The sequence below is a fragment of the Platalea leucorodia genome (genome assembly GCF_965183815.1).
Source record: "Platalea leucorodia genome assembly, chromosome: 7".
Classification (NCBI taxonomy): domain Eukaryota; kingdom Metazoa; phylum Chordata; class Aves; order Pelecaniformes; family Threskiornithidae; genus Platalea; species Platalea leucorodia.
This window is the reverse complement of record NC_138829.1, coordinates 72,987,117-73,011,442: the sequence shown is the minus strand read 5'-3', so window position 1 is coordinate 73,011,442 and position 24,326 is coordinate 72,987,117. Positions and strand designations below refer to the sequence as shown.

At 39.6% G+C, this 24,326-nt stretch overlaps 1 protein-coding gene across 1 annotated transcript in view; it reads right to left on the bottom strand.

The window, feature by feature from the left end:
* The window catches only part of KNL1 (kinetochore scaffold 1), a 28,709-nt gene that overhangs the window by 2,698 nt on the left and 1,685 nt on the right, over nt 1-24,326 (bottom strand). Inside the window, exons 2-23 of the mRNA XM_082317617.1 lie at nt 23,046-23,100; nt 22,571-22,610; nt 22,278-22,337; nt 20,629-20,690; nt 20,097-20,152; nt 19,607-19,646; nt 18,469-18,506; nt 18,072-18,124; nt 11,323-16,581; nt 10,391-10,535; nt 9,308-9,375; nt 9,083-9,181; nt 6,398-6,513; nt 5,493-5,583; nt 3,870-3,986; nt 3,129-3,216; nt 2,303-2,371; nt 1,954-1,993; nt 1,735-1,836; nt 1,177-1,277; nt 817-885; nt 562-671 (exon numbers count right to left, since the gene is read on the bottom strand). Of these exons, the coding sequence (XP_082173743.1) occupies nt 562-671; nt 817-885; nt 1,177-1,277; nt 1,735-1,836; nt 1,954-1,993; nt 2,303-2,371; nt 3,129-3,216; nt 3,870-3,986; nt 5,493-5,583; nt 6,398-6,513; nt 9,083-9,181; nt 9,308-9,375; nt 10,391-10,535; nt 11,323-16,581; nt 18,072-18,124; nt 18,469-18,506; nt 19,607-19,646; nt 20,097-20,152; nt 20,629-20,690; nt 22,278-22,337; nt 22,571-22,610; nt 23,046-23,080 (6,858 nt within the window). The 5' untranslated portion in view covers nt 23,081-23,100. The remainder of the gene's footprint in view (nt 1-561; nt 672-816; nt 886-1,176; nt 1,278-1,734; nt 1,837-1,953; nt 1,994-2,302; nt 2,372-3,128; nt 3,217-3,869; nt 3,987-5,492; nt 5,584-6,397; nt 6,514-9,082; nt 9,182-9,307; nt 9,376-10,390; nt 10,536-11,322; nt 16,582-18,071; nt 18,125-18,468; nt 18,507-19,606; nt 19,647-20,096; nt 20,153-20,628; nt 20,691-22,277; nt 22,338-22,570; nt 22,611-23,045; nt 23,101-24,326) is intronic.

Sequence of the window (24,326 nt, the reverse complement as noted above, 5' to 3'; positions counted from 1 at the left end):
GGCTGGCAAACTACGTGACACTTGAAAACGCAGTTTATCCTAGAGAGTATTAAAAAAAAAAAAAAAAAAAAAAAAAAAGTAGTTTAACTGCTGTCTCAGTTTGGAGGCAAAGATGAAATTGTACAAGCATAACAACAAATAGACATTCTTTGCCCTAAGTTTCTCCCTTCAGCTTTGTCAACAGGGGTACACAGACATGCAGGAACACCAAGTTTGGCTTGGCAATTGAAACCATTAATTCGTTAGGGAGCAGAATGGCATTCAGCTCAATTCTTTAATTTCTACTAGCAGAAAAAAAAAAAAAAAAAAGGATTTTAAGAAATCACTAAGACAGGCAGCCAGTAATGCAGCAAACAAGGAAGAAACCAGAGCTTTTAGGACTCTTGCCTTCAGGGACAGGTACTTCCCCTCACACCTCAGAATATAAACGAAGCAGATTTGGATTTGCATGGATGAAGCATTCGTTAAGATGCTTTTGTTCTCAGGATCAGCCCTCTTCTCTGTGACAGAAAAGATTTAATGTTTTTCCCCCGAGTCTTATAGGCTTTCCTGGAACGTTACCTGGGGCAAGTAGCACAGTGTGGGACACTTTTCCTGCCAGCATCCCTGACTTTCAATAAACTGGAAGATGAGTCTTTGGACTAAACATGAGGAGGGTGGAGCTTTTTCCTCTGCAACACAAAAGAAAAACACGTTGCCAGAAATCTTTTAAAAGCCATATAGTAACGCATTAGCAAATAAACCACAGATTTACGGATGTCTTCGCAAGAACAGATTATCAGGGCTGCTACTTTCAAGCTACTTGAAAAATCTTACCATCCAAGAGAGATTCAAAGTTCAGGCTAACTATCTTTCTGGAAGGATCTTCACCAGAAACATCACCATCTGAGAAGGAAAGGAAAAAACCCAAACACTAGTTATTTCCGTACTTAGTTCTGGAGTTGCAGCTCTTCCTTCTCAGAAACAGCCATTCATTACGTACTTTTCTGAATTTTCACAGAAAGCACTGGTAAACATATTCAAAGCCACCTCTCTCAGCTTACACGCTCCTGCTGTAGTATGTTTTCTATTTCCTTTCAGCAGATCTTCACAAATACAGAAACTTTAGGTTTCTATTATGTAACTATTTAACCTTTCACATTCATAAAACCGAAACCTACCGATTTTGCGACTTACCTATTGGGGGTCCGAACACAACTGTGAGTTCAATAGAATCATAAAGAAAATTAAAGACTGCCTGCTGTTCACTCCATTCAGTAATCTCCCACTCAGTGAAGCTAAAAAGGGGGGGAAAAAAAACCACCATCACCCTAAGTTTCAACCAGCCAACTAAAATAATCATCTGAAGGACAAAGATCAGTCTTAAGTGCACTCGCAGCTCCTACCACATAATATACCGATGACATTTTCACTTCCCAACAGAATGTAAGAATCTGTTGGGAATGCAAGCATACTACTATTCATTTTACATAAGTGTTCATTTTGGAATGGGAGGAGTGTTGGATATAGAAAGACTGAAGGTAGAGGATCCCTGCGAAGCTGTTAACAGAAAAACAGTGCATCACCCATGGAAGTTCACCGAGGCTTTATTGCTTATCCTAGGCTGTGAGGAGATGGGCATCCAAAGATTTCCCAAATCAAAGAACAAGGAAGACAAACCCAAAAACATTTATATGCGAATGTGAGGCCCCAGAACTAGCTGATAAATATGACACCGGAAGGTCTTTTCCTTACTCGTATCTCTCCAGGAGCTCCTGGCAGCTTTTTTCTTTTTCCTGTAGCTGGTTCATCTGAGCAAGCATTTGCTCATTCTCAGTCTCCAGATCTGAGAGTTCTCTGCAAAGATAAACCAACCACATGAGATGTAGCACACTGGTTAAAAAACCACCAACACTCTAAAACCTGAATGTGCACATGTTATTTAAGGTCTTTAGATCCTCTTTGACATCTTACCTTTGAAGTTCCTCTTCTTGGGCTTTGAGGCTTTCCAATTCTAAGAGAAAGGGAAAAAAGCTGTGAGAGAAAAGAGCAGCAAAGAAAGCCCTAACTTGCTCTGCAGTCACTGTTCTTAACAACATGAAAGATCTCAACTCGATGGCTGTTACTTCTACCCAGATACAGATATGCGGTCAACAAAGCTTAGTAATTATTGAACAATTAAAGTGCTGAATATGATAGCCAGCACACACTCTTCAAGTCACGCTGTCCCATATTAGAACTGATATATCAGGGTGGGGGCTGAGTATCACCCTCTCCAGAACTTAAAAAACAAAGCAAAGTGCCATTCAGCTGGTACCATTACCTTCCTTTAGGCTTTTCCCTTCTGCCATTTCATCACCGCAGTCTGCTTCCCAGTCTTCCCAGTCAGAATCTGTGGGAAAGAAGTATCGGGTTGCTGCAGAACTCCCAGATTCAATACTTAGATTCCATTTTATTTGTCTGTGGGTTCTATAAATCTTAGTATTTCAAAGGTAACTAAGAAAAATGTACAAAAAGCCAGAAGGGTATCTACCAAAAACCTCAAAAAGTAACAGATAACAAGGAAAACTCCTTTTATTGCATTGTTTCAAAGCTGCTACTGTGCAATTTGATTTCTACTTAAGGCATTGGAAGAAAATTCAATTGGAAGAAAAGAAGTGAAAATAGAGAGAGCATCGTTATGCAGCAATGCCAAGTACTGACTGCAGCTTGTGTGAATGCAGCTGAACAAGTTTTAAGCCATCCAGCTACGATGCTGAAAACAGTACAGCCCTGGAGTGCGGAGCTTAGTCTTGCCTGCCTGCAGGATCGCTGGGCAGGTTCTGCAGCCATTCTGAACTGCGTGCTGCCAGCAGCTGTACTGTTATCGCTAGCAGATTGAGCCAGCTTGGTTACACGTTCGTAGGCTACGGTTATAATTCTGTGTTTCAGGGCAGATATACTCCTAGTCTTCACGTGATGTACGATTCCCACAAGACAAGTTTGCAGACACAAATGAAGGCATTGAGGCCTAACAAATACTTGTAACAAAGGAATTGTAAAATTCCAAGCAACCACCAAACACAGGATCTTGAACTGACCACGTAAACTGCAGCTCTGCAGAGAAACGGAGAAATCAGCATATCGGTCACTGGTTTGGAAACACATACCTGCTTCCAGAGCAACAAGACAGCTCTCTGCCTCCTCCAGCAATTCATCCACCTTTTCTATTCTTGACTGTAGCTTTTCGTGTTGTTCCTAAGATGGGACAATTGTACTCAAGTCAATGACATTTTTTAAAAAGCTGAATTGTCTTCTGGGACCACCACGCGGATCTTTGCTTGCTAAGAAACTAATTAAAGAAGCTGATATAATCTGTCATTAGAAGGAAGAGGCAGACTGACAAACATTAAGGCAGTAGCCATGCATAAGAAAGTACTAGATACTTAACAGTGTATCTTCCTTACGACTTTTCTTACGAAGGCATGAGATAAGACATGGAAATAAATAAATTCCTAGAGCTTTTAACACATAGAAATTCCTGATACCTATCACAATGCATTACTTCTGCATTTCCTTGTAGGTTACTAACACTGACATCACCATAGCATGAAGAGCTAATGTCTGATGGCGTTTCCTTTAATACTCCCATTTTTCACTCTGTTACTTTAATTGCCAGAACCCTTAGGCAGAAGGTTCCTGTAGCGTAAGTGCAAGAAAGTCACTGTCCCAATGTGTTTTGCATTTGCGTATAAATAAAAGGGAAGCACGTTTGATAAGAAGGAAACTTTCAAGGGAATGCACACTACATACAATAATTAGGCTTCTAAACTTGACAATCAAAGATGGACGAAATAAGGTAGAAGTTCCTCTTTTTAAAGCTAAACCTCTGCAGCCTTGTGGCACGTTACCTGCGCGCTCTGCAGCAATTTGCTGTACAATGTCGCTTTCTCGTTGTGGGCCAAGATTTTACTCTCCTTGGTGAAATAGGATTTCATTTTGTTCAATTCTGCTCCAAAGCTCTTCAGCTGCGACAAATGGAAAATGCAGAAGAGAAAGTGAATGGGCATGTGCAACAAAAGATTGTTCAATCGACCCTTTAGACTCTTGCTCCCTTCTCTGCTCCTCCCAATATCCCATTTCTCTAGTAGCAGCATTACATGACACTTGCAAATTAAATCAAATTTAAGACTGGACAATCCCTGTTAATTCAAGTACAGTTGCCTACTACAGTAACTGCTTTTCTTTGCAAAGATCCAACAAGATCTTTACTCAAATAGGGAGCCGCACAAATAACTAAAGAGATGCTTTTACCAAAAACCAGAGCACCTTCCTCAAGTACATCAGATGTCTCTCACCCCAGTTGTTTGAGACGTGTATTTAGAACGCTTGCCCCGTTACAGTTAAGGAGGCTAACTGAAATGCTCACGAAGTCCAGGCAGAACCCAAACCACAAGAAGTAAACTTAAAACCTGTTTTAAGAGAACACGGCTACAGATCATGCAGTTCAATGTTTTCTCTGACAGCTGTCAGTCCAGCAGCTGCAGGGGAATGTACAAATAGCTTTTTTCTGTAACGTTTGCCATCTGCCTGTTTCCACTAGGTGGTATCATCTTAATCGCAGTATGTGGAGATTTGCTTAATAAGCTTTCAGATTTGTTATTCTTAGCTAAGGGTTCTAGGTGCTTTCATTGTTCATAAATGTAATTCTTCCTGGATCTAGTTAATAACCTAGCCTCGGTGATATCCTATATCAATCTAATTATGAACTATGAAAAATACTGTCTTTTAACAATTTTGACTCTCTATTTTCATTGAATAGATCTTTATTCTTGGCATTAGAACCACAGAAAACAGAATCTCTTGATCTACCGTCTCAGTTCTGGCTGGGATGCTTTTATAGTACTTCTGGGTTTTAAACGCAGGTGTCTTTGGCGTGCTTTTTTATGCCCGTTATCATTAGCATTCTCCTTTAAATACCCTCTGGCCTCATCTTTTGTTTTGGCATATGACACCATTGTTGCACTCCAGATCCTGTACACAGATTTATTTTTGTGTAATGATGCATATTTTCTGTTCATTGTATGTCTTGCTACATCACATGTCTTTCTGAACTAAATAAGCATTTAAGTTAGTGGACAATTGTGCTCCACCGGAGAAGCAACAGACTCTCTACAGTAAGAGCAGTTCATTTTTTCCTTCCAAAATTGCACTGTTTGCTTAGCCCCATCTAAAGTTTCTCTTCTCTTTTCTGCCTTCAACTAACCTGCATTATCAACTTGAATTATCAAGTTTTTCTGGTTTATAGCAACATATTCCCTTTAGCATATTTTAAAGGGCACATATCCTTGCATTCTTCTGACATACTGGAAGTTCTCATAGCAGTTTTCCATTCAGAAAAGATCTTGCCTTGTATCACCTACCTGCCTGTTGTTATTCTGTGACCGTTCTGGTTCTTACTTTATTGGAATACATAAATGAACCTTACTTCTTCATTACGTAAGAAACAACATTATCGCTTCATGCAGTGTTACCTCTTCATCAGAGCAGGTTCTCATTACTTCCCACAAACTCTTATTCACATTCACCAGGAGCTGATCCTGGACATCTGCATACACTTTTAACCTGAAATGTGGAAAAAAAGTTGAAAGTCTTGGTGCAATGCACCGAGCACATAGAGCGGCACACTGGTATTTATACAATTCATTCCCCTTTTCTACTTAAAACATGGACATGTAAATATTTTCATTTAGTTGCGTCTTACATCTTGGAGAGACCCTCTAAAGCCTTGATTAAATGGGGGCCATGTTTGTTAAACTCTAGCACGTAATACCGAGTTCATTTCCTACAGTCTTGAGGGCAGCTCTGAGCAGGAGGTGGAGAGGTAGAGAGCCAAAGAAATAGGAAGTGGTGCTAGTGAGGCTGTGAAAAGTCTTACTACTGATTTTGAGTTTTATCATAAAACTTGATTTTGCACATAAATTGGAAAAGGCATAATGAATCAGACCAGAAATGTCCTTCAGATAATAAAATAAATCGTGACAACTGTATTTCAATCTAATAAACACCGGAAGATTGGAATAAACAACAGATCATAACCTGTTACGATTCTGCTTTCTATGTTTGATCATTTTTGATACAATTTAAAAAGTTTTACTCTAACCCTTCTGATATGCAGCTGAAACACACTATTAGTAAAAGATAAATTACCTGACGAAAATCAAACTTAAATTATCTCCATAACCACAACTCCTCCCCAAGAGTTAGCCCTACGCCGTCTGAATCTGTAATAAACTGGCTACCAGCACAAAGTAGGTTAACTATAATTTTTTATTTTTCCCCATATGTAACGTGCTAACTTTCTTCAGGCCGCTTTGCGTGCAACCAGAGCTGAAAAAGGAGAATTACTAATATACTCTGTGACTGGAAAAACACTTACTCATCTATCATCTGAGAAAGGGCCTGGCAATCTTCTTCATAAATACGCAGCTTGGGGCGATAAACATACTGGCTGTAAATGAGGTCTTCTGGAGTAGGTGGTTCACTGACTGCACACTGGGGAAAAACAGAGGGGAAAATTGTAAAGAAAAAGAAAAAAAGATGTGTATTTTTCAGAAACAGTAACTTCCAATCAATTCATGTACAGAAACCAGCCAAAGGCCTGGAATCTTTATTTTTGCAGAACAGAAAAAAACCCCAGACCCTAATGGACGCAGCCTGACAAACGAGCGTTTTCATTCTGGACTTGTCCTGGTTCATTCTGAGACAAGTTAGTCATATAACCTTAGATAGCTCATTCCGCTTTTATGCCCCGTGTTTCCTCACGCTTGAGCATGGACTTCCTTTTGGGACATATGCCTCATCACTAGAGCTCAAAAAAAAATATTGAAAGAGGTTAACTTTCTTTTAGATGAAGACTTGAAAAACACTCGTACATTATCCAGGTAACAGGAGTGCTCTGGAATAAGGCAGGATAGCTCTGCTTGGTTCAGAATCAAAGCTCCCAATGTTCAACAAGTCTTAGGTACATCAAATAAATATGATGGGGTATTTCAGCAAGCTACCTATATATTGAAACACATAAATAATTGACATTAATTCCATCCCGTCAGAGAAAGCTTTCAGGGGCTTTTGCAGGGTGGGGGTGGTGTTTGTTTTTTATCAGAGATCAGTCGCTAATGAATGGTATCAGAGTTTTGTAAGCCTGATGAATATTTAGACAAGCTCAGTATGAATAAATTTGCAAACTGAAAGTGTAAACTAAACTGTAACTAAGATAGTCCAGCATTTTAAATAAAAATGGAAGAGATTTAAAAGTCATAAAGGAAGCAATTTAATCAATACAAATTATACTAATTTAGCTGTGACTCTTTTTAATCATTTTCATTCTTTTATCATAACAGCTTTAAAGAACTTTAAAAGAGACAGGCTTTTTACTCGTTCTTGCTAAGCTGACGCAGACATTTGATTCAGTCAGCAAAGAGGCAATGAAGAACGGCAGACCACCGCTGCACCGCGTGTGCCCCACAAACATATCAAACCGCCTGTGCGCAGTGGCTTTCTGCAAACTAACAACTCAAGGGCCACAGGTGCAGTCCTTATTTCCCAGAAGATATCTAAATTTCTAATGTGAATATTCTACTGACATATGTGCCCTGACAACGTGACATCTGACAGCAGGAAGGCTTGGTTACGCAGGAGCCAGTTTTCAACTAATCTGAAGTACTAGAATGAATTTCACAAGTAAAGAATTTTCACAAATATACCACTTCCCATGCGAAAAATATGATCTTGACTGCACCTTTTCATACACAGTAACAACTTCACCCTTACACATATTATCATACAGACATATTAACAGTTCCTACCAAAACAGGTGTCCTGCTACCCATTTGAAAGAAGGATGATCAAATCTCATGAGAAGTTGTTTGACATTGAACATACTACTGGAAAGTTCTCCAGCACTCTAGGATAAGTACTGGCATAGAAGAAACTCTGAAGGAGTGTCAAAATTATGCAGACACTGCTAAGGTTTTCCAGGATGGCTTTCCCATTGCCCCAGTGCATCGTTCGCTGTGCCAGTAGAAACTGCAGTAAGCAGCAGGAAATGGAAGTATTTGCACTAAATCCCCATATACTTTATTAAATAAATGCAATCTTACAAACAAACTTTCTCTGTTTATGCAACTTGAAATTTTTCCCTGTCAGTATGATACCTACGTACAGAAAACTAAGCAGCTCATTCACACTACTTCATTCCGTAAGTACCATTCCTTACAAAGACTGTTTGTGAAGTCCAGACAGATAACAGAGACCAGCCCCAACAACCCGTCAGAAATTCAGTTGCCTACACAAATGTGTACAAATAACCAAGTCCACAACACTAGTCCTAAGAAAGCTTATAGGAATATAAGGTGCCTTTACTGAAAACAAATTACAAGGCCCTGTTTTCAGGATGATTACAAAGTAAGATTGCTGCCTTGTTCAGCATCAAGTTACTGCCAACGAGTGATCCTTGTCTGCATGCAAGAACAAAACCAAAAAGTTGTTCCCATGTCTGCAAGAATTCAACAGAAACCTTTCAGGATGAGGATACTGAAACTGGGTTCAGGCAGAACAGACTTAAGGGGAAGAAATAAAGAATAAATGAAAAATAAAAATAAATAAAAAATAAAATGTCATGGTGAAGCACTTATGAAGAAGAGAGTAGAACAGGTAGTAGGAGTGCAGAGCAGCACGTCAGGATTCCGATTTCAGTGGCTGATGGACATAGTAAGAAGATAAGGTGAAAAGGTTAGACTGATCCTTAAAAATTGAAAAAGCAAGAATTAGCATATTTATCCAAGAACAGATAATCCTGAATATATGGTATTTTGTGAAGAGACTGAAATCTATTCTGTTTTTCAGTACTGAGGAAAAAAAAGCATCAGACTTATCAGAGGTGAACAAGCAAAGAGCCAAGAGGAAGAATGCAGTGTCTAACACACTTGCCAAGGTGGAACTGACTTCTGGCTTAACTCGTTTAAAGGCCTTTAATACAGACTGGTTAGTTGATTAAAAAAAAAGACAAAGGAATATAATTTAAGGTCAATTCTATTATGCATGTCAAAGGGCAGATACTCACGTTGGCTGGAAGATGGCTATGCCGGGGCTTCTGAATCGGAACATGGACTTGAAGAAGCGTAAAAAACTCCCCAACTGTGATAAGACCATTCTGAAATTTCTGTAAGGATTAGGAAAAACGTATAGATAAGGACATTTTTCAAGCAAGAACACTTACTTGCATATATGCACGCAAGTATTTTTCCTGTTAGGACAAGAAGTTAGCATCTTTCAGCTATTTACATACCTCCCGTAAGTTATCTTCACAAATGCTGTCTGTGAGAAGCTGAGACTCCATCTGACTGCTTCGCTGAACTGGCCAAAAAAAGAAGAAAAAGAGGGGGATATTGCTAGGGTTAATAATATTCTTACGGAAATATGAACCTAAGCTCGTTAACACTAGAAAAAAAAGCCATTTTAATGTAGAGTTTGACCTTTATGTGCGTTTCCAGTGCTGAATGAAGCAACTGAGGAAACAACTACTTGGGACAAATAAGGAGGGCTAGATTAAGCATCTAATGTAAAATAAAATCTGTGTCAGAGCGGTAGTGAACTGACAGAGTTCACTCTTCTATGGGAGGAAAGCCATATGGAACATACTAAAAAGTAACAAAACTGAGAAGGAGGCTCCAGCCAGCGCACCGAGGGCATCCTACGCAGACAGAGACCAAAGAGCACCTGAGCTGCCAGCCACTTTCAAGGTAAAAACGTGGCATTCAAGTTCTGAGCCAACGAGGGCTAGTTTCTCACTCAAAGGGAAGAGCCCAGCTTCTACTGGATAAAGCATAGGCTTTCATGGTTGCAGGAGGCCAAAACTGGAATTGGTTTTGTAAATAGAGACAAGATATCACTTATCAGACGATTGGCAGATTTCTACCTCATTGTTAGGTATCAGCTAATTGGCAAGAGCTAATTAAACCTGGGGGCTGAATCTGCTTAGAGCCTGTGCCTGCAACGCACTCCGAGGAGCCTCTGTCCAAGAGCACAGCGCTGAGACACACAGACTCATTCTGCATGGAACCAGCTTAAAATCATCTTTGGGCCAGCAGAGTTTGAGCTGGGGCTTTGCTCTGTGCTAAGGTAACTAAACTGCCTCATCAGCCCACCTTGCCCTTGAAAATTCTGCTCCTTTTTCTTCCCGTCTCAGCTTTCCTTGAACAGCCTGGACTCTTAGCCAGAAGGTAAAAGCTTGTTGAGCGGCCGGGTGGCAAGCTGTGACACAGGCATTCAAGGCCTTTCCCAAATGAAATACATACTACGGGTGGGGCTCTTCCTTGATTAAGCAGAAAGAACACAAGGTTTGAAGCCATTACCACAAAGGAAGCCTTACTTGTTAATTCCGTGTCCGCCTTAACAGACTCCAGAGAGCTGCTGGTGCTGGCATGAGTACAATCGGGGCTTTTACCCGAGAGATTTGGAGGATCTTCACCTTCGTGAACTTCTACGTGGCTTTGAGACACAGCGCCAAAAGTAACCTGAAATTAGCAAGTTTAAAAAAAAAAAAAGTTAAAAAAGAGTTATATGAAATGATACAAGAATAAGTCGATCAGTAGTTTATGGTAGCTGTTTCTTGACATTCAGAATCGTTTCATTTTAAGTATCAGCACATTTTATATCTAATCAGCATGACAAACCAGCGTATGGCTAGTTAAGCCGTTTCCTACAGTGACATATAGGAAGCAAAGCTGCAAAATCCTTCATTCATTTCTCAATCAAAGCAGTAGCCACCACAGCACACCCTTCCAGCTCTTGGAACAACAAAGTTTCTACTGATGATGTACAAACTTATTTTTAAGATCAGATTAATGTTCAATATTTGCACAGATTTTCTTGATTCAGCTGCAATTTGTGCTGTCTATAAAAAAGCTAATTTAAACTAAACATCCGTGTTTGGATTTTAAATAGTTACTTTAGGCCTTACTCTATCATTGTACCTAAGCAACAACTAGCAAATAGTTGAGTTCAGAGGACTGAGAGTATTCAGTCAAGAAAGGATTAAAAGGATACTATGGAGAGAATTATTTAAAAATTGACATATCCCTTATTCTGTCTGTTTTGCATGGCTTGGGAAAGTTGCACACATCAACCTGATTCTTCCGTTTTGGCAAAACAACGAAAAATACAGGGGATGACACAGCAAAACGACAGCAAAGTGGTGGTTAAGAGAGACGAGAAAACCTACCAACAGGTCTGCTTACACCCCAAAATTTAAACAAAAGTCCTGTTAGTGTTCACTGTATCCTTATGAGTGATTAGGCTCACCTGCAAGTCTTGGGAGGCCTCACCGTCCAAGTTTTCATCCCTCTTGAGTTTCTTTGGACTTTGAAGATCCTCCTCGTGTGGTTCCAAAGCTCTTTTTGTGTTGTTGCAAGTTTTTGTCTCTTCAAATTGATTCTTTTCATTGTGGGAGATTTGTTTTTTGCTTATCTCATTGCAAGCATTTTCCATCAGTTCAGAGCTTACAGATTCATTTGAATCCATTTCTTCCAGGCAGACAGGAAGAAATTCTTCTGCTATAAACTGAGAAGGGCTGAAGTTCTGCCTGCTGGGCTTGCTGTTACCTGGGGTTTCACCAGCATTTACACTTACTTCTGAAACTGGTGCTTCTCCTTTGCCTGAAGACTTTGCATTTATGTCTTGCACACTAGAAACAGAAGGATTTCTTCTGTTTGGTAATTTAGGCTGGAAGATACCTAGAGGGACATTTATTCCTTGATATTTATCCTTAAGTGCCATGCCTAAATTTGCATCTATGGGAGCAGCTCCAGATTCAAGACGTGTGTTCTCCTGCTCTTTGGTATAAAATAAATGATTTGGTTCATTCACACTATTTTTTCCGAACTTCAAGGTATCCTCTGGCTGAGTTGATGATTTGGGCAACTGGTCAGAAAAAGCCGTTTCAGAAAGGGCAAGAACTGCAGATTTCCTTCTAATATTTTTCAGTTTTGAACAAACATTTAAAATACCTGATAATTCAGGTGCAAGAGTGGGATCCATCTGATCTCTTGCACTGTCACTGACCAAGAGTTGCTTAGTTTGCTCAGAGTTTATTTGAAGGTCTGTTGGAGGTGTCTCCCCTTCAGCTGACAGCCCCTCATTTTCCTTCGATTCCGTGTTAGAAACTGGAACAAGGCTTGCTCCAGCCAAGCCTAAATCTGCAGCTAAATCTTCATGTCTAGATACATCATCTTTCAAGAGTTGGTTTCTCCAAGTACTACGTGCATCTGGAGAACCCGTCAAAGAATCTGGTTGTTGGATGGGAAGTGAAACACGGGATACCAAATCGCCGCTTTCTTCACTGCAATCCATCGGCCCACTATTTGGAAGCTTGAAAGATGCTCTCTTTGATTTCAGTTTTTCTGGCTGTATGAGATCCCGCTGACTCTTTACAGGGGCAGAATTACCCATGGGAAGGTCAAGATCCTGTGGTGCCTGCACATCCATAGTGTCTTCTGGAAGCGAGACAGAATAAACGGAATCTGGTGGTGTGCCACTGTGGGCTTTGATAGCTCCTTTCTCACTAGGAAATGCTGAGGCTGATGAAGCAGAAGAGGGAATGCTGGGCTTGTCCTTAGATTTTGTACGATATTCACCATTTGGGTCTTTTGTATGCAGGGAATCTGTTTCATCTCTGCAAGAAGACAACAACGCACTATGCAAGTCTGGTTGCTGACTGCTTTTGTGTGACACTTCTTGGTTCTCAAATCCATTAATATTGTTATTAACAGCAATAGTATGAGATGCAGTTATTTCCATATCATCCTGGTTGTGGGTAAACACAAGGGTTTTATCAGCAGGAACTGCAGAAACGGCTGGAATGGGCTCTCTGTCCTGTACCTCAATTTCACCACTTAATACAGCTGTATGAGTTTTAGTGATCTCCATGTCCTCGGCCAAAGCAAAGATGACGGTTTTGCTCGCCGAAACGGCCTCCTGTCCAGCCTGCTCGGCCAGGTTTAATCGATCCTCACGTAAGACTCTTTCAATACTTTCATCAACAGAGTGAGACTCTGTCATTTCCATGTCAGCCTGGTAACTCGTAAACATAATTGTGGAAGTTAAAGGAACAGCCCGAGTGGGTTGCCTACCTTGCAGAGAATTTTCTTCCAAAGCTACGTTATGGGTTTTAGTGATTTCCATATCATCCATCGCAAGCATAGTAGCTTCGCTCTTTGGAAGTGCTTGCTGTCCAACCTCCTTATCCAAGTTCAGTTTATCATCACATACAACTTTCACAGTAATTTTATCAGCAGAGCAAGACTTGGTAACGTCCATGTCAGCCTGGCTACTTGTGAACCTAACAGTGTTAACAGGATGAGCTGAAGAGACAGGGTGAAGCCCTACCTCATTTGGCAAGACCATTTCGTGGCCTATTGCAGCCGTATGGCTCTCTGTGATCTCCATGTCATTATTCTCATTGTCCAGTGAAAATAAAACAGTCTTTTCCCCTGTTGTTCCCTTCAAGCTTTTCCTTCCAGTCCTTTTAGCCACGTTAAGCATCCCTTGAGATGCAGCCTTTTCCAGAGATTTGTCAACTGCAACAGTGTCGAGTCTGCTTATTTCCATGTCATCATTACAGGTAAAAACACAAGTTTTATCTCCAGAAATTAAAGATATGTCATAATTTGTATTTTTACACTGCAAAATCATTTTGTCTGCTGAAACTGTATGACTTCTGGTGATGTCCATATCGGCGTCATCTGAAAATATAGTTGTTTTCTCACCTGCAAAAGGCAAACGTTTTAAACCAGTCATGGTTAACATTTTCTTGCCAGATACCAAGGAGTACACATCGCATGCAGGCTGCTCCTGACCATTTCTTGTCATCATGACCCCTTTTAAGGGCATTATTTTATTTTCATCTTGAACAATGCGTTGAGGTACCGCTTTTCTTTCTGACAAAACAGGATTGATGTTGTGATCAGGAGCCATTATCGCACAGTTTCCAGTCAAGTCCATGTTTTCACCAGAGGGAAATACAACTGACTTTTCTAAAAACGAAGGCAACTGGGAACTTCCCTTGTGTGGTTCAGACGCATTGGCTAGCAACGGCTCTTCAGCACCCCTCGAGTGCAGGCCACCAACTGAGCGAGGATTTTTAAAATGCTCTTCTGAAGAAACTCTCTTACCAACTGAAAAGTCTCTCTCAGAATCTACACGAGTTGGCAATACTCTGTCTACTGCCTTCATAGTATGGGTTTTCTCTTGCCTGTCTGAGTTTTGGCAATCTGCTTTTATTCCTAATGTTGTTCCAAGTTGTTCATTTCCTTGCATTCCAGAGGGAACAGGCTCGTTACTGGAAATAAACGAACCATTTGGAGCCAAAGGAGTACCAGTTTGCTTATGTGTGTTCATTTTCAAACCCCCGCGTTCTGTTGCTGCAGTCTGACTTGTGATGTCTGCACCGGAACTACCAGAAAATTGGACGGTCTTGTTTTGCTGCTGCCTGGATATTACCTTATTTTGATAATGATTACTCTCATATTCTTGTACTGTATTAACAGGAGCAACATCAAAGGCAGCAGGATGAGTTTTCGTTACGTCCATGTTTTCATCATCTGAAAACCTGCCTGTTTTGTCATTTGTGCAGGAAACGGAAGCAGTTAGGTTTTTTCCCAAAGGCTGAGATATAACAACGTTTTGACTTTGCGAAGACACAAAGGCACAGGTGTCGGTGACAATATTGTCAGGGACTTCTCTCTTTTGCTCGTGTAACGAACACATGCTGTTTGCACAGGAATTTGGACCACTTGCCTGAAAGTTTGTTTTTCCAAGCTTCTTATCAATCATTATCATCTCAAGATCTTTAGTATTCATTTCTATAGCCTGGCTTCTTTTAATATTCCTGTCAATACTGATCGCCTCAAGATTTTCCTTGTCCATAGCTAAAGAATTTGCACCTTCACTGACGTTTTTGTTCTGGTTCTTTCTTGGAATTATTTTATAATGCATTTGTTTTGCTTCTGCAGTTATCCCATTGCTTTGATCATCAATGACAACAGCGTGGCATTTAGTTATTTCCATTTCTTCCCGTTCATTTCCATCGGAAGATGCAGATCTGTTATCAAGAAAATGAGGTCTGCAGGTGACAGAGGTGGGCGCCCCAGCAGGACATTCATTTTCAACATTCTTTCCATCATCCTTGACAACACAGGTTTTAGTCAAGTCCATATCTTCTCCGGAGAATATGACTGTCTTCTCACCTGGCAGAGAAACAAGGTGAGGGTTTGCTAGTCTGTGCTGAAGTCCGCTCTTAGAAGCGCCAGCAGACGCTGAATTTGTCCATGAATCAAAACCAACATTCACTGAAGCAGCCCCGTGGTCCTGGGTCGCTTTTGCGATTCGTTCATCTGAGCCCGAAGATAGTTCAAGTGCACTGTTTTTATACGACACAGAAGCTCGATTACCTAAAGACGCTAGACTCCTTGTGATGTCCCCATCGCCGTGTGCTGGACGTCTGTTTTCTGCTAGTGAAGAGTTTGTATTAGCTGGCTTTTCAAAAGCTTGATGATGTGAACTGTTCATTTCTTTCGTACTGTCGTTGTAGATTATATCTGTATAATTCCCAGTAATTTCCATGTCATCACTATTAGGAAAAACAACATTTTTATCACCTCGGAAGACAGTCTCAGAAGAAATGGATCCTGGGATGGCAGACATTGTTCTGGCCTCTTGTTTAACAGTTCGCAGCACTGTAGGATCTCGTCTGTCTTCAACATTTACTATTGTTTTGTCTGTACAAAGTTGAGAGTCCCGCGGAACAACCAAGTGCTGATTAGATGCTCTCTTTAATATAGAATTATCTAACTCTGTGGATGGGAAATCCTTTTTGAAGTTTAGACTTTGATTCCCAACACTGGAGAAGGGAAAAGACATTTTTGCCGTGTGACTAGTTGTCATATCCATTCCATCATCTGCAAATGCCTCGGTAACATCCGCACACAGTAATTGCTCTGGTGGAGCTTCACGAATACCAGAAAACATAGCTTTAACATCAGACGCTTGGCATTTTGTCATTTCCATTCCATCATCTTGCCCTCTGAAGACTTTTGTTACATTGCAGGTGTCCAGTGGTTCATGGGAATATACAAATTCCACTGGCGATCGTGCCGTGTCTTCCGAGACTTGCGAAGGGACAAAGAAAACATTCTCTTTTTCAGGTCCCTCAAAAGGATTGAGTGCCTTTTCGTTTGACTTCAAGGTCATCAAAAATTCATTGAAATTTATTTTTTTTACAGTAGTAGCATCTTCCTTCTGTTCAAAAGACGGGCACAAATTGTTTGTAGGGTCAGAGAAAAAACGAAATTCTTTGCTCATTTCTGCCTTTCCATTGTTGGAGTTTAACCCAGCCAGAAATGACGTGATATCTCTTTTCTCAGTTTTGTCGGCTTGATTGGTTTTCAGGTTACGTGTAATCACTGCAGTGTGACTAGCTGTCATATCCATTTCATTGCCATCCGAAAAGATGAGGGTGGTGTCATGCCTATTTGTTCTTTGAATGGTGTTGTCCACATCGTGCCACTAAAAAAAAAAAAACCAAACAAAACAGAGTAAGCAATTACACTTACTGACACTTAAAACAAATGTTACAACACATTATTTAAAACAAAAGTTAACTAATGCAGTCCTAAGGTTATAGCTCTATCTTTACATCTTTCTTTTTGGGAAAAAAAAAAAAAAAAAATTGATTTCAGTCCTCCTCGATAAGCAATAACACATTCAAGGAAAGGATGACGACTTAATTATTAGAGCATATCATATTTAAATGGCTTTTTTGGAAAGAACGTGCCTCAGTTTTACTGCTGGGCAAAGACTTCATATCTAGCCATATCTTGGTAAGCACGGAACAATTACTGAGTCTTACGGATCCGTATTTTCTGTATCTCTACATTGTGATTTCCACCTTTTTTCCCCCCCCAATAACTGGAGGTAAAAGCCTTGCCCAGCTTATCATGCACGTGCCCCAAAGCAGCAGCACCGAGTTAGAAGTTTTAAAAGACTTTTCCACCACTGACTAGGGAAATTTTAGTCTCTTTAACAGACAGAGTTTGCAGGTTTAAAGCTGTAGGAAAAAATTGGCCAGGAACAAGACTATATTTTATCAAATATAATGAATGTATTGATTAAGAACAGCTTCATGTTTACTTCAAATTACATATGCTATTTTATAAATGCAAGAAATAAAATACACTAGAAGAAGCACAACCATATACATTACACAAAACAAGGAGAGACAGCTTCAGTCTGACCTTTATAGCCTTATAGCATACATCTCCTCAGCCACACTAGGTTTTAGCTGGGTTTTGGGTTGGTTTTTAACATTCATTAACAAGAGCTAACACATGTTTTTAAGCCTTATCTTTAAACTCAACGTAAAAGTCAGAAGCCATTGCAGTAAGGGAGACTGTTTCAACAATTGCTTTGTTTAACAACACGTTGCCATAACATCATCACGGAAGGGTAACACAGTTCAGGATTTCTGTGCAATTGTGCCTGTGAAGGGCTTAGCTAAGAATTTTGTGTGTTATTACTTGATTCAGCTGAAGAAATTCTGTTACCTTTTCAAGCTAACCATTGCAATTTGTCTAAAGCATTTTAACAGCAGGAACAGAGTACATTTGTGCGTATCCTTTCTACCCATAGAAGAAGAAAAAATACACAAGCAGAGAGTAATACATGAGAGAAAATACATAACCAGACCTATCGGAAACATGAGCTCCTTTGCATATTCTTAGATAGGAATTGAAAAGAACGAAGGAACTAGCTCAGGTACTGAAAAATGAGCAAGCAGTTTCAGAAGCCAGAGTTACCAATACTGCAACGTAATGCCTATCAGATTAGGAAAATACTTCAAAATATAGAAGATTAGATTTCAGAAGATTTTTTTGTGAATACAAGGATTTCTTTTTTAGGCAGTTGAGTTACATTTTTCATCTTTACTATACAAATTATTGGGATATATTTTGGTCACTGATATTTTCAGCACCGAAAAAATAAAAGCCTTCATATACCTCAGTCTGCTGCACCAATGCCTGGATAGGGGCATGAAGCAAAGTGTTCATCCCTGTTAAAAGAAAAGGAAATACTCCATTTGTTGTGCTATTTTCTTATTTTATCCACTGAGCTGAAGATCTATGCACTCCCGTTACAAATACCACTGAGTAAGTAAGTACAATTAAAGCCACATCTATCCCAATAAATATTTTCAGTATTGCCTTCAGCATGTGGCAGAGCCACCCCTACTTCTACAATACAACGCTTGTACACAGCTTTGTGGGACAAAGCCCGTTCATGCAATAGTCATCTCGGTCCGGGAGATTGTTGTAGGCATGTTAAAATTATTCAAACAGCATCAATAGTTTTGAATACAGAGAGTCATTTCGTTATTAAATCTATTTCCAAACTCACCAGTGATCTCGCATGGAACAGCTTCAGGTTCTTCATTTCTACAAAAGGTGCGTTAGGTAAACAGTTTGTTAAAAGATTTCAAAACAGAAGGCTTCAGCAATGTACTGAAAAGGCAGAGAATTCTGTTGCATAGCTCATACAGGACTGGGCCGCAGGTACCAGACACTACTTACATGTCTTCAATATATTCTAATTTGAGTTGCAATCTTATTTTCCCTGAGACTCTCTCATCTTAGCATGCCACAAGCCATTGTTCAACATACAGATGGCATTTTAATTCCTCAGTGACAAGTAAAAAAAAGAGAAAAGATTAATTCTTCATTTTTAACTCAGACCTTCCACTTTTAGTTATTCCTTTCTCTTTGGGAAACTGAAGCTGTGTTCCTAAAGCCTGAAATAGTATCTCTGTAAAATAAAAAGCCAGGTACAATGACCAGCTTGTGTGGTTTTCCATCTAACTTTTAATGCCTTCTGCTCTCCATTGTTTTATTGATTGCTCTTTCAAGACCAAGAAACCTTAGCTAGAGTACTGATTTTTATTTTTATATATACACACACATATATATGCGTGCGTGCACACACACACATATGTTACTATATCGGGGTGATACCTTTAAAAGCATGAGTTAACTATAGTTCTACATAAGCTGTTTCCTTGCTATAAATTTTAAACATAAGAAATTCCCCTTCACACATAGAAACTGTCTAAAACTGTTATTTTACTTACCTGGTCATTTCAATTTTAAAAATCCTGTCATCATGTTTTACCTAGACAAGAACTTTGAGGCCAGACTAACTCTACCTCTGAGGGAAAAAGTTATAGCGACAAATATCGAAGACTATGTCTATCAGATGTGGGATCTGGTAGGTCTTTCCTGGAAAACATTCCCAAGCAATCAGCTTTGGAAAGAAGCAGTTTCAAGCCATAATTGTTTGATTTTTCAGAAACCGCTATCTTTTTGTGAGCAACCAACACAGCTGTATCCCTTTTTTCACCAATCAAAAGCACTGAACAATTTTATATCTAAATACGTATGCTGCATTTCTTTGAGGAGTAATATTTTGATGGTTGCACAGCATGTGAAGAAATGTGTTTGCAGGACAGAACTCTAGTCATGGGAATTTTTTTCAAACTTACTGATTAAGCAGGACATCATTCCTCGTATCTGCTGCACACTCTAAAAACAGCAAGAAAATTAGGCATTACAATGTGAGAAGCATGATCAAAACATTCAGAGACAAGAGTAAACTGCACAAAGAATGTTCTGACGTTCTCACTCTTGATGTGCCTTCTTATCGTGGCAAAAACCCAGAGAAGCGAAGTACTTGAAAATGCATTAGTTTTTCAGATTCTTCCTAGATGAATATGCCATTTTGCTCAGCCTTCTTTTGATCTAAATCCCCAAGGCAGATTTTGTTCTAGGTGCATTTTGTCTAAGAAAATAATTCCTCTTCTGAACTACAAGGTCCACCATGCCAGTAAATAATGGGTTTTCAGCCAGTCCATGATAAACAGCTGACCATATTGTTCCTTACCTGTGACTGACAGCCTGACTTCTTAAATTCAGGCTAAAATCTTGTTGCTAATAGTCTGCGAATCCTATCAAGAGGAGAGAAAGGAGTTTTACCTGTACTTTCTCTCTCTGCCGTGTTATTCTTAAGATCTCGCTGGAAGACTCTGCAGCTAAGAAACAAAACAAAACAACCCAGGTTTTGAAAAACAAAAGACCATCTGTTTTGAAGCAAAGAAAAAAAAAATGTAAAAAAAATTAGCCCTAATTTCAGTCTTTTCCACATGGTATGTTCTGAAATGAGGTATCAAAAGTCAGAAGCTTACTGAACCCAACCATATTTTCCAGTGGCAAGATGCCATTATCATACTTAAGATGGAAATCACTAAAAAATGTAATGGGAAGCAAAAATTCCTGATTATTTTAAAATTCACTGAACATTTTTTTTCTAGCTAGGAAGAGAAAACGAATAATGGGTCTTGTAGGGCTCAAAATCAACTCAATATAACAACAGTCACCAGTTTGCCTTCACTGAATGCTCACAAACGTACGCAAGCAGCAATTTTAGGGCATACCGGATTATTACCTATAGCCTGCATTTTGTGCTTAAATAAAGGATGCAGATCTGCAGCCTTCAGGTCAAACTTACTTTATGGTGTTCGCAAAGCTGACACGGCGAGAGTTTTTCCGACGTTTTTCTATATTGATATCCTGACAATAAAGAACACAACACTTTGACATACAGAGAACTGTTCTTCTCCCATAAGCCACAATAAGCATAGCTTTTCATGAAACATAAAAACAAACCAACCCCCCCCCTCAAAATACTAATCTATGAGCCCAGCAAGTACAACAGATATTTACCAACATCCTTAAACTACTCTATAGTTCTCCAGCTTCTCCTGACATAAAGGCACCCATCTCATAAGAAGTAGGATCTAAAGATCACTTTGTGAGAACTGCCTGGTTTCAAACACAAGAAACAGAATACCAATTATAAGGTTTTTTTGTCTGGCATGCTGTCTGGCATACTAGGGAAAATATATGTAGTTGCTTAGCAAGAGAGCTGCAGTGGGTTTTTTCTTTAGTTTTCCTTTACAAGAACTGGAAAAAAAAAAAATGGTAATAAGGGTTTGTCTTTATGGGAGAAAGGGAAGGATTCATGAAAGAATCAAAGTCACCATTTTCCTATAGAAATATTTAAATGGTGTCACTAACTACGTGATCATACTAATGCAATGTTTCAAGGTATGTAAGGATGCAATATGCCATACACGGGCAGGCTAATTCATCATAGCACTGCTGTGCAGTTGTCTGCAATAAGCTTCCCTAACCAAACAGCTCGGTCTCAGGACAGTGGAGCACTCGTTGTTTAAGAAAACACAAACTATTAACATACCAGGCACTACCCGTTATACACACGTGACTAACAAAGCCTGTAAAATACTTCATTTTTTTAAAAACCATGTCAGCAACACCAGCAGTTATGAATGATGTCACACTACTGTAGAAGATAGTCTTATATTGCTCACCAGCAGTACTGTCCGTCATTGTTAACAGGTATTACAGTTTAAGTGAAGCCTCTGAGCCGCTCTTCATACTCAACCCCGTTTTGAAACAGATGTGTGGTGCATAAATATTTCAGGCTCATATTTCATATTCTAAAGCCATTATTAGAGGCTTTTTCACTGAAAGCCTTATATGCTAAAAATGAGTTTTCAAGTTCTGTAATCAGCAACGGATAAATCATATAAATATATGATGCACCTAGAACATTAGTCCACAGAACACGCCCGAGACAGAAATGGCATTTAAAAAGAAATGCAAGCTAAACAGGCCTATAGTTACAATTTCTAAGAAACAACAGACACTATAAACATGAAATATATTCCGTATATATTTCTGGAAGAAAATGTTTATTTTGTAGCTTTTACTTTAAATCAGTTGGCAGGCTTGGTTTTTTTCAGATGTAAAACCATCTTGCTGACTATACCAGTTTGTACACTGGTGGGTCAAACTCCAAGTCAAATGGACTACAGCGGGAGCAAGCAAGGCCTGTTAATCTCTCTTTATTCCTCTCTTCTTGGTAGAAGAAATATTCTGATGTAAAATAGAAGTATAAGAAAAACTCGATGCATTTCTTATAATATGTAATACTTCAAACATTATCCTCCTAAGCAGTTATTACAAGAGTTTTTACATCCACATTATTCTAGCGACACAGTTTAATTAGCGACAAGTTGAGGAGCAAACTGAAGATGTTAAGAGCGCCGGCAAGGAAGGATTTAATAGAGCTACCTGTGTCAATTCATTCCCGTTTCCCAGATCATCAAGAGGATTTCGCGGAGCCTTTAAAATCTGAAAGAAAATATAATAGTTGTGAAGATCAGCTCCAACTACAAGAGCTGACTACTTGGCTGGAGAGAGTTTGTAAGAGTGCCCCCGTCAATCATATCAATCTAATAGGCTCTTTGCTTTTGGAATGCTTTTCTTCAACTGTGACGAGAAAACAAGTCCCTCTTTACAGCTTCCCTTTCTTTCCGTCACTCACTCACACGGTTTTCTTTTGAGAAATGCCTTAAGTTACTCACAGAGGACAGTCGCTTCCCTCTGATGTGCTCTGTATTATCACTGGGGAGGAAAAAAGGGAAACAGGTATTAGGGCATAAACTTGAACCCAGATGTATTTCTTGAGCAGTACTGCCATGTTTTTAAGGTAAATAAATTGATTTCTCCATTATTTTTACAAATGTGAAATTATATAGACAAGCTTGCTTGGAATAGATCATTCATTCCAGCACTAGTTCCCAAAAATAAGCTTCGGAAAATTCAGCAGCTTGCCCTCCAACCCCCGTGGTCAGTTAGTCTCCAGACAATCCACTGCTATGACATTTCCTCAGAGCTTTCCTACACACGATCAAAGAAACTCCCTGTTCTTCCTATTCGCAAAGGAAAACACATTTCATTGAAGAGAGATGCTGAAGTGCACACAGGGATTAAGAAAAGTTTTGCCTCTAAATGACAATATTTATACCACAATAAAATTCTCAGAAGGTTTCAACTTACGGTTCCATGTTAGGGTCTGCATAAATCTTCTCCATTTCTGAAGGATATGCTTTTCCTATAAAATACAGTATTGAAATCCAAAAACATTAATGAACCTCAGTAAAAAAATTGCATAAAACCACAACTAGATACTAGCCTTAGACGCCGTAATTTTTCTCTCCATCTTTCTCTAGTCACAGAAATACCCTGAAGTGTAACAGGCCTCTCAAGTCCACATTTCCCTGTTTTATATCATCATATTATAAAACCACTGTGCTAACAGTTTAAGTCTTACTGGTTAGGCGTCCTTTTATTTAAAGTTAAGATTCTGGTAACTGTTGGAGATAAATGTGAGCAAACCCTATACAATACAAAGTTTGCTAGCTTGCTCTGACACACACGACAATTTTCAGTCAATGCTTGCCTCACCCCAAGAACATCATACGTCAATGCAAATAACTCCCACTAGGACAGAAAACTACAACACTTATCAGAAGTTGCATAAAGGGGTAAAATTAATTAGCTCACGCTGACAGGATGCCAGTGCTAACACAGACTTAATACTGCCTAACGTTTCTTGTAAACAGCAACAAAATTCAGGGCTTTGAATATGAGGCTAATATTCCTCTTAATTTCAGTCTCCCATGGACCTGACAAAGACCACCAAAAAATGTACTACAGAATCAATGCTGTAAGATCCATACATGCAATTTTCTGTGCTATTTCCTAGATTTCAATGATGATCTTCATCTACCTGCATCCCCCCATCAATAACTACACGAAGTATACTTACAGGAGAGCTACAAGCAATCTGACAGCATTTATCACGTTACTTTATTCTCCCCTTGCTAAACCTCAGCAAGTAACGTTGTAAGAGAAACCCTTGCCTAAGCAAGGACTAAGTGATTTGTAAAACTTACAATTGAGTTGTACAATTAGAAATAGAGAGATCTGCACAGAACTGCTCAGCTTTTGCATTTCACAGAATCACAGGCTCTCAGGTCTGCAGGGGCCTCTGGAGATCACGTAGCCCACCCCCCTGCTCAACGCTACGGCGGGTCGCTCCGGACAGCGTCCGTTCCGGGTCCAAGCAGCCCCAAAGAGGAAACCCCACAGTCTCTCTGGACAACCCGTTCCGTCTTCACTGCATTTGTTTCCCCCCTTATGTTTAAATGGAATTTCTTGTATTTCAATTTGTGCCCATTGCTTCTCGTTCCTTCACTGGATACAACTGAGAAGAGCCTGGCTCCATCTCCTTTAAAGCCTCCCATCAGGTATTCATACACATGGATAATTGCCCTC